This window comes from Limulus polyphemus, unplaced genomic scaffold, assembly GCF_000517525.1.
Source record: "Limulus polyphemus unplaced genomic scaffold, Limulus_polyphemus-2.1.2 Scaffold442, whole genome shotgun sequence".
Lineage (NCBI taxonomy): Eukaryota > Metazoa > Arthropoda > Merostomata > Xiphosura > Limulidae > Limulus > Limulus polyphemus.
Genome location: NW_013666052.1, coordinates 169,491 through 179,187, shown reverse-complemented (window position 1 = coordinate 179,187; position 9,697 = coordinate 169,491). Strand labels below are relative to the sequence as shown.

The window sequence follows — 9,697 nt, the reverse complement described above, 5'->3', positions numbered from 1 at the left end:
TGTGTTTGATTTATTACATGAGCAATATCTTAGCAAATTGAAATGATAAGAGGCTGTTATTTTATGTTCTAGCTTGTCAATATCAGTAATTTGAATTTCAATTCTAACCAGTGCTGCATTCAACATACCATGTGTCTCACAAAAATCAATTTTTATTCTTTTTTTTAATATTTGCTTTTAAATTAAGAAATTGAGTAATATATGGTACTAAAATTTGAATTATAATGTACAGTTTGATACCAGTGTTATTGACATAAATTCATGGAATAGTAATTCAATAAAATATTGAAAAAATATTAACAAATGAGATGACATGGCCTTTCACCCATGACTCGTCTCGAAAGGGTTAAGCTTTAATAAGTTTTGCTTGAAAATTAGTTTGAGTGCTTAATAAATATAATTGCTTGTGTATACTATTTTGTGTGATATGCCAGATATTACATATATTTAAACTCATTTTCTTGGTGAAAAAACAAAGATTGGAATTCATTGATGTTAGCATACTAGAGTGATTGAATGCTGTATAGAGTGTATATAGTCAAGGAAAAAATGTCTAAAAGTCAGATAATTTTTTTTTGTGTTGATTTCTGAGCATAACATATGTTTATAGAATGCAAATGGTTGGGGAAAAGTCAGGGAATATATGTTTAAAGTTCTGTATACATTCTGCTCTAGAATTTCTCCAGCACCTGATCTTTACCTAGATGGCTTTCACTACCTCGAGAGATACTTGAAACAACATGGAAGCATCTGAAAAAATTTCCTATAATGCCTCAAATGAATAATATTTTCTTAATCTTTGTGCCTGTCTCTTTTACTTTATAAGTAGTTTTATATGTGGCATAGATATTCAGGGATATATATTTGTATATAGACACACACACATATGCTGCCTGGTTGTTGAATAAAATATATTTTACCATTTTGACAGTAATGAGAATCTGAATAATTGTTTTCCTGTAATCTTTTGATTTCCATCTGAATAAAATTCAAGATGAAATTTTCATTTTGACTATATGTGTATCTTTACCCCAAATAATACTTATTAATGATAAAAATGAATGATCATGAAATTAAGCCTATGCTAAAGATTGATATGATGAGCATGTAATTGTCTAGTTATAGAGAGTATTGCTAGTGGTGAGAGCAGTTTTTGTATCTTCAGGAAGATCACTTCTAAACCTATAGTCGACTGATTTATATAGATCTGTCCTTTTTTTCCCTTTGTTTTAAAATGATCAACTGTGCCTACTTGTTTTGTTAGTTTTGCGTACAGTTTGTGGTCATAGCTTTTCTTCAGTTCTAAATTAAATTGTACCTTTCTCATATTTCTTTCATTACAATCAGATTTGTTATTCACTTTGTTTTGTGTATCTGTGTTTGATTGTCTGGTTTTACTCTAAATTTATGTATCTTTTGTTAAACTCTATTAGTTTTTCTTCTACAACTTGGACTCTTATTTAAACTCAACAAGTTAACTCACAACTATCCATTTTGACAGTTAAATCTTTGAATCTGTGATTATGGTTATTATCAGGTATCTGTATTTTATGTTCTGAGTACCTGAAAAACAAATTTGATCATGCATTGTGATTATTTAAATATTGATTTAAATCATGTTTTGTTTTATATTAAAAATTCATAACATTTTTTAATTTTGCACACTCTTCAATACTACTGATCTTTCAACCTAGTATGTGGTCATTTTGTTTGTATTTTATTTTTTAAGTCCCTCAGTGGGTATGTTGCTTTTTCAAGTGGTTTTGAGATATTTTTATTCTAATGTGTAATTCTGTCAAAAACTCATTTTACTGTTTATAGTTTTCAATTTACTAAACTTTATTTTATTTTTTTGTAATTCACTATTTTAATAACTTTCGCTGTATGTAAGGTAGAACAATTTATAATTAATTCTTTATTATCCTGATTTAGAAGAAAGCAAATAAGGCGAGCTCTTTCAGCTGGAAGAATTGGCTTAGATCATTACATTCCAAGCTTGTCAAGTTCTCGGACTTCTTTTGGTGAGTACCTTCCTCTGTTATCCAATGTCTTTTTCTTTCTTTTTTTCAGAAAAGAAAAAACACTTTATTTATTTCAACATACATTCTATATCTGTGGTTATGAATGTTCTGTATTTTTTTAAGCAATATTTATATTGATTCATATAATATATCTAAAATCTTCATTGGGAAATCATAGCTCTTTGTGGATAAGGTATAGTACTTCTAAATTTAGTCTATTTCCCATTCAAAGACAGACTGTATATGTTCTATAGAGGATTAATTGTAGGCTTTCTTTAGACTGACTATAACTCTAGTCATGACTGTGGATGTTTCATAGTTTTGTTGGCTAGAACTGGGCAATTAGTGGTATTTATGGCAGGTGTTGCCACATCGTTTGCCTTCCTTCTGGCTTCAGTTCACCAACATAAATAAAAAGTTCCCAGTGAGTCCAACCAACTGTTAGTCATGTTAAACAGTAATGAAAATGGCAGATGGCCTCAATATTTTGCTATAACAAAGACAGGGCAATCAAGTTTGGTACTAGCATTTTGATTGGTTGGATAGTTGGAATAATAAAAAATATTGATAATCAGAAACCCCAATTTCAACTAGTTGATTATTTACCCGACAATCATTGTAGTTGTAATTTTGGTTAATCAAATGATGGAATAATTGAAAAAAAAGTAATAATCAGAAGCAATAATTGCAATTATTTGGTTATTTTCATGATAATCAATGTAATAGTTGCCGGTAGTTAATCAATTATATTGCACAGCTCTACTGTTGGCATTATATATTGTCATTATTGTAGTAGCTATAGTTTATACAACTTCTTTGTTAGACTTTCACCCATCTGAAGACAGGCTATGCCCACCAGTGGCACAGCGTTATGTCTGTGCACATACAATGCTAGAAACACACACATAGAAATTGTTTTGCTTTAAACCGGCTATAATAGTCCTTTCTACAAGTACTCTATAGCTTTTATTTATGTAGCCTTTGTCCATTCTGTTGTTAATATTAACTTCTGATCAGAGTAACCCTCCTTAGAATGAAACTAAAATTCAACCAGGTATTGGTAATGAGTCCTAAGCGCATATATTAAGCTAACAGTCTAAAATAATCTTTATAATAAAAGTACAATAATAACAAATAGAATTAGATATACTATAATATTTGATAACTTGTAATTGGTAAACACGTGGTACAATAAAAATCAAGTGTATATTTTGTGTAATAATGTATATTGCAATGAAAAACTGATCATTTTATTTCTATTACTCATTGTTTGTGACTCTTGTATGTAATATCACCTGTGTATTTTCATAATTATTTCCAATACTTTGTGTGTGTGTTTGTTTGTTTATAGTAAACTTGATGATTAATGAGGTCAGAGTTGATCTTGAACATTGCATTCAGTTTGAGATCTTTAGCTCCTATATACTGTATACAGTCAATTGTGTATTCAGCTATTTGTCCTTTATTTATAAGTGTGTTTTACATTTAAAAGGCCACAGACTACTTATTAGCCTATTTCTTGTTTTGTTTATACATTCTAGACGAATCAGCTTACTGAATTATAACTGGGAGTCGCTTCTTTTTTTTCATTCCTTTGATAATGTTTTCATTATTGTTATTAATTCTTTTCTGTGACTGGTGTTTGGAAGGTTTTCAATGTTTTGTTATTAGAAACCTTTGTTTGCAGATATGTAAGATTATAAAATAATTTTAGTACTTTAGACTGCGTAACATGTTAATACCCTGGATAGTTCCAGAATGGTAATATGCATGTGTGTCACAAACATGCTTTATACATGGTCTTTGAAATATTTTCTAACATTAAGTTTTAAACTGTATTAATAGATATCCAAAAAAATTTTAAATGTCAGAAATAAAAATGACAAAAAAGGATGACTTACATTAAGGGTTCTTCCTGCCCAAACTGAACAGAACTTTGCATACATGTTGTGTTGTGTCTACTGTGAAGGAAAATAATGCATTACATTACAACTTGACCTAACCCAAGATAAATGGGCCTGCCATGATGGCCTTAATTGACTATCACAATCTACAGTTGGCCTGCATAAACATTTTGAGCTTGCTGGAAACAACTATTATTTTATTCAAACTTAAAGTTACTAAACAAAATTTTGAAAAATACCACATGTGTGCATATTAAACCTATAAATCTCAACCTCTGGGGGAAAGTGCGAGAATCTATAGTTTTGTTCTTCTAGATCTGGAACGGCTTTTAAATATCATTTCAGTGCTGTAAAACTTGAAGAAATAATAGAATAAAAACCATAGCATCTACAAATGAATTATGGATAAATAAGAAGCAGTGTTTCAAAGGTTTATAGACATTTCACTTGATGTGTTTTGGGAAAAAATAAATTTAATTTTTATTTGTTAAATTGAAAGAAAATAATAATCTATATGATATGATTTTTATTCTCCTTATAGTCGGTACTTGTTTTAGTTGAGTATTTGCTCTTATCATGATCTATGTAAAACACTTTTAGAGATTTTAATTATCTTGCTTTTTGTAAGAGCAAATAAAAAACATTAAAAAGGAATGTATCAAGCACCAGCAAACTAGTTATAGAGTCTGTTGGCAGAAGTCTTGTAGCTCATAACTGACATTTTTCTTGCACTTATAACTACTAAGGTTAGTTTCCACTTCCGGACTAGGTGTTATGAACGTTTAGCTCATTAATATAAAAACACTTAGTGACAGCTCTCAATGTTTGGTAGGTTTGAACTCTTGTTACCAACAGCTAACCATCTCTACCAATCGTTCTGACTCTTACTTGATCTTTTTTTTTCTGACCTATAAGAAACAGCAATTATTTATTTATTTTCATTAAAAATTATATTCTAAAGTACACACTATTTTAACCTTTAAAAGCACTTCAAACTTTTAGTTTAGCATCAAATGTTTTTTCAAACTACTACTGTGTGTTGTTCTGATTTTTATAAACACTGTAGGAGGAGAGTTGACTCATTTTATGTTTATTATTAGTGGTTATGCTGGTTAATTTGCATGCTAAATAGTATCTTCAGTACATAACTTATGATGTTCTCATGAAACAACAAATGATAAAAATCTGTATTATCAAAATAAAATAATTATTTAAATGAAAAAAACAGTGGAACAAGATACTGTTGTTTTTTCTGTTTATTAACTTAATAACAGTCTGACAAAAAAAGTTTTGCATGAAGTATTTAATTTAGATATTGATAAGCTTAAAAGGTCCTGGAATTTTATCAATGTCAAAATGTGGGACCCTTGAGTAGTGTTACAAATATTTTGTATACATAATGACTTAGTTAATGAAATAATTTCTGTGACAACTGTAAAGATTTCAAGTTGTAGTATATTGTTTGTTTATCCTTCTACTGTGACACATGGTCCACTTTATATATTAATAATCTTATGACAAAAATCTTGTTTGTACATGAGATGAAGACTACTATAAAATATCACTGTACTACACAATCATGAAGAATGTATTTTATATGTCATCTTAAAACAGTAATGTGATCCCACACTGTTTTGCAAATAAGTTAGTTAGTTTTTTTTAATTCTTAACCTAAATATTAAACCTGTTTGCTGAACTAGACAATACTTTGAGTTACTAAACAAAATTTGAATGTGTGTAGGGAAATTACAGTAAACAAGCAAAACTTTTTAAATTGTATCTTTTTTATAAAGATGTGTTTCATTACACTTTGCATTGGATTTACTTTTTTTTTGTAGAAGGGGATATTTTTTATAAATACCCAAAAGAGTTAAAATAAAAAAAACTTGCTGCACATGCAACTTGTGCTTAATATGAATTTCTTATTCATCTATATTTTTTCTATTTCTGTTTACAGGAAGTAATAGAAGTCGTAGCTCCTCAAGAGAAAGATCAAGCAATTTAAGCATAAAGACCTCTGATACACAACACAAGGGTTTGTTTACACCTTTTCCTTATTATGTACCTAACTTATAATTTCGTTTGCAGCTGCCCCCCAGTGGCACAGCGGTATGTCTGCAGACTTGCAACGCTAGAAACCGGGTTTCGATACCCGTAGCGGGCAGAGCACAGATAGCCCATTGTGTAGCTTTGTGCTTAACTTCAACAACAACAATAACATCGTTTGCAGCTGACATGTCTCAACATAATTCAAAAGCAGCTCTGAGAATAATTTTAAAAAATTGTACTTCACCAACAAGTATATATTATTGATTCCTTATATTTTACTAGGAAGAGAACTGCAATACAATTATGCAGTGTCACTTCTGAATCTGGGACAGCAGTGGTATTCTATTTTTGGCTGTAGACCCATTAAAAGTTAATATATTGTGCTAAGAAGGTAAGCTGCAAGTACAACCCTGAGTTTGGCTTCCTGAATATAATATTTTGGGACAACATGGGACCTATTTGTCCATCTTGGCTGTTCCATTTTCTTGATTAAAATAATAATAAAAAAATCTTAAAGCCAGCACTTATCATTCATATAGTTGTCAAGTTTTTTCTTAAACTCACTTAAATTTACTGCCTCTACAACATCTGAAGGCAACCCATTCCAAAGGCCAACCACCCAGTTAAAAAGAGAATCTGTCTTAGGTGAAGATGACTCCTGCCTTGCCAAAATTTATATTTCTGTCCCCTAGTCCTACTGTTCTCACTGTTAAATATGAAAAAAATATGATGCATTAACACTATCAATTCCTTTTACAATCTTAAACACCTCAATCAGATCCCCCCTCTAACTTATTTTTTTCAAGAGAAAATAATTTGAGAGATTTCAGCCTCTCCTTGTATGACAACCCCTTCATCCCAGGTACCATTCTAGTAACTCTTCTCTGAAACCTTTCCAACAACTCAATGTTTTTCCTGAATTAAGGAGCCCAAGGCTGAGCACAATATTCCAAATGTGTCCAAAGATGCATCATAAAACAGCAATTTCCTTGCTGACAGTTAAAACGTTTCCAAGGAAGTGTGTACCCTTGTCTTTTACCGAGTGTGCCACTTCCCAAACCACAATAAACATTTTACAGTCTAAAAAGAAAGCCAAATGTTTAGGACACTTTATACAGGATATCATTTCTTTGTAACTGGCAATGTTACTGTGATATTTATTTTATGTATATATGTTTTAAAAACAAAGTATTTTTTACCCTGGCTGCTGTATTTGTGTGGAGGCATGATATTTTTTTTTAAATATTAATTGATTGTTTCTTTTCCTTGTAGATTTTGGATTGTCAAATGTTTCTAGTGTATAAAATCCTCGTGTTTTTAGGGCAAACATTAATTGGCATACAAAAGTTTTAATGTCAAACAGTTCATTAATACTTGTATGTGAAGAAATAGTAACTTTATTAATATATTCTTTTCAGTAAATTTTCTCATTTCTGAAAGGAGTGAGCTTTTCTGCAATGGACTCCTTCCTTTTTTTGTGAAAGGTTTAGACATATATAACTAATTTATTTAAATTAATATTAATTTCAAGCAATGGGGCACGAAAGTATGTTTCCTTAGCTTGGGGGTGGGGCGGGGGTAGAATAAATGGGCCTGTCAACTGGATAGGTACAATTTAAAATGCATTTAAAGTACTTGATAAACACTAAACTGCATATTAATGCACCATCAGTTTAATACATTCTGAAAAAGTGTTAATACAATTAAATTATTGTTCAGCTTGCATGTTGATTATCACCTTATAAAAAAAATACATATACATTTTATTAATTTCATATTTAGTCTCCATTTTTAATAGCTCATAAAAAGAACAAGAAGATCATTAAAATTTAGAAACCAAATGTTTTCATATTTATAATACAAATTTTCTTTCTTTAGAACTTCCACCATCAAGAGTAAAGACTAAAAGTTTCCAAAATGAAGTTGAACTAAGAGGCTTACAGAAATTTTTGAAAAAAAGACAGAGGTTGCATTCCTTTTAATTAATGTATCTTAAATTTCTTGTTAATAACTGACTTTTGTATAATAGGCGATACATTGAACCAAACCTTAGATACTTGTATCTAAAGTCTATTTGATTTGTATGTTTCATTCTTTCTTAAATTCAGTTGTGAACTAAAAGTAAATTATTATATAGATTTGTTAGTGAAAAATAAATCTAAGAAACATGCTTGGTCATTACATCCTTACACTAGTCAAGAATATGTCAACAGAGAGTAAAATTCAAATTAAAAACTTTGAAATTCTCAGATATGTAAGAATTATTGCCTTTATGAAGAGTTTTTTACTTATAAAATTTATCATTGGTGTATTTTAAAAATGGCTATTCCTTGTCATGTGTGTAAAAACTGTTTGTATACTATACTTTGGATAAAGTTTTCAGAAAATTAAATTTTTTTCTTACGCACTTGTATTCAGAATGTGAGAATTCAGACTTTTGCAAAGAGATTGGTTTGTATGACCTACAATTACCATTTCTCTTTACCTCTGTATATATATATTCACATATATTTTATAACAAATTACTTCATAAAAATATTTTAAGTCTGTTAAGGATCTGCTTGAACACTTCTTGGTACAAGAAATTTTATCATGCATGTTATAAACTTCCAAATTATAACTCTGCAACTTGTAATTAAAATAGATGAAAATGAATGTCATTGGAATAGTCTGTCAATAAGACTAATTTCAGTTTAATGAAAAAGCTAAGTCATTGTAACTTGTAATGATACTATCTGTAAGAGATACGTGTACTTTCACCTCTTGCAGGTAATAAGTAAAAAATCAACAAGAATGGTAAGTTTTGTGTAAACCACATAAAATAATTATCTTCAACAGCGTAGAAAAAAAAAATACTACACATCCATATTAGGCTTAGTTTTAAGTTTACAAAGTATTAAGCTGTTTATGATACATCCTTAAACTCAGATGTATGATTAACTAATTTAACAGTGTATTCTAATTATAAACCAGAAGTAAAGAAAATTATTATGTTTGGTTTTTTCCTGGTGTAATTTACTCTCTTGACTGTAATAAAATTGTCATACATACATATACATAAATGATTTTTAAACTAATTACTATAACTATTGACAATTAAAGACAAGACACACCAAATAAGAAAAGTTAAAGTCATCTTAATACAACCACAGAAAATGTTTCACATTTAGTAAGGAAAAAACAAAAGAAAGGTAGAATTTGGCAAGAGATTCCTTAATCCTTTTTCTAACAACAGTTGAAGATTTGGTTTATTTCGTATTGAATTTTGTACAAAGCTGCTCTAAGGCTATCTGTGCAGGCTGTCCCTAATTTAGCAGTGATAAACTAGAGGGAAGGCAGCTAGTCGTCATCACCCACCGTCAAATCTTGGGCTATTCTTTTTGCCAATGAATAGTGGGAATTGACTATCACAATATAACGTCCCCATGTGTGAAAGGGCGAACATGTTTGGTGATGGGAATTTGAACCTGCGACCTGCAGATTGAGAGTTGAGTATCCTAACCAACAGTTATAGAAGATGGTTTCATTGTCCTATTTCCAAATCATAAGACAGGTGTGTGAGCAGTTCCAGATATTATAAAAGTTCCAGACAAAAACATCATTATTCTAGGCAAAGAGGCATAATATTGTTGCGTATCTGCTTGTTTGTTAATTTCACGTAGAAATTCTTTCCGAGAAACTTAAGCGATACAAGTCTTTTCTTAATTAAAACTAGTTCATTCT

General features: G+C 30.0%; 1 protein-coding gene across 4 annotated transcripts in view; it reads left to right on the top strand.

Moving 5' to 3' along the window:
• The window catches only part of LOC106458310 (coiled-coil domain-containing protein 61-like), a 50,888-nt gene extending 41,852 nt beyond the window's left edge, over positions 1-9,036 (top strand). For all 4 annotated transcript variants that reach the window (XM_022384487.1, XM_022384488.1, XM_022384489.1 and 1 more), the window contains exons 9-11: positions 1,933-2,021; positions 5,883-5,960; positions 7,853-9,036. In XM_022384487.1, coding sequence (XP_022240195.1) covers positions 1,933-2,021; positions 5,883-5,960; positions 7,853-7,956 — 271 coding nt within the window. In that variant the 3' untranslated portion in view covers positions 7,957-9,036. The remainder of the gene's footprint in view (positions 1-1,932; positions 2,022-5,882; positions 5,961-7,852) is intronic.
• Positions 9,037-9,697: the final 661 nt, after the last annotated feature.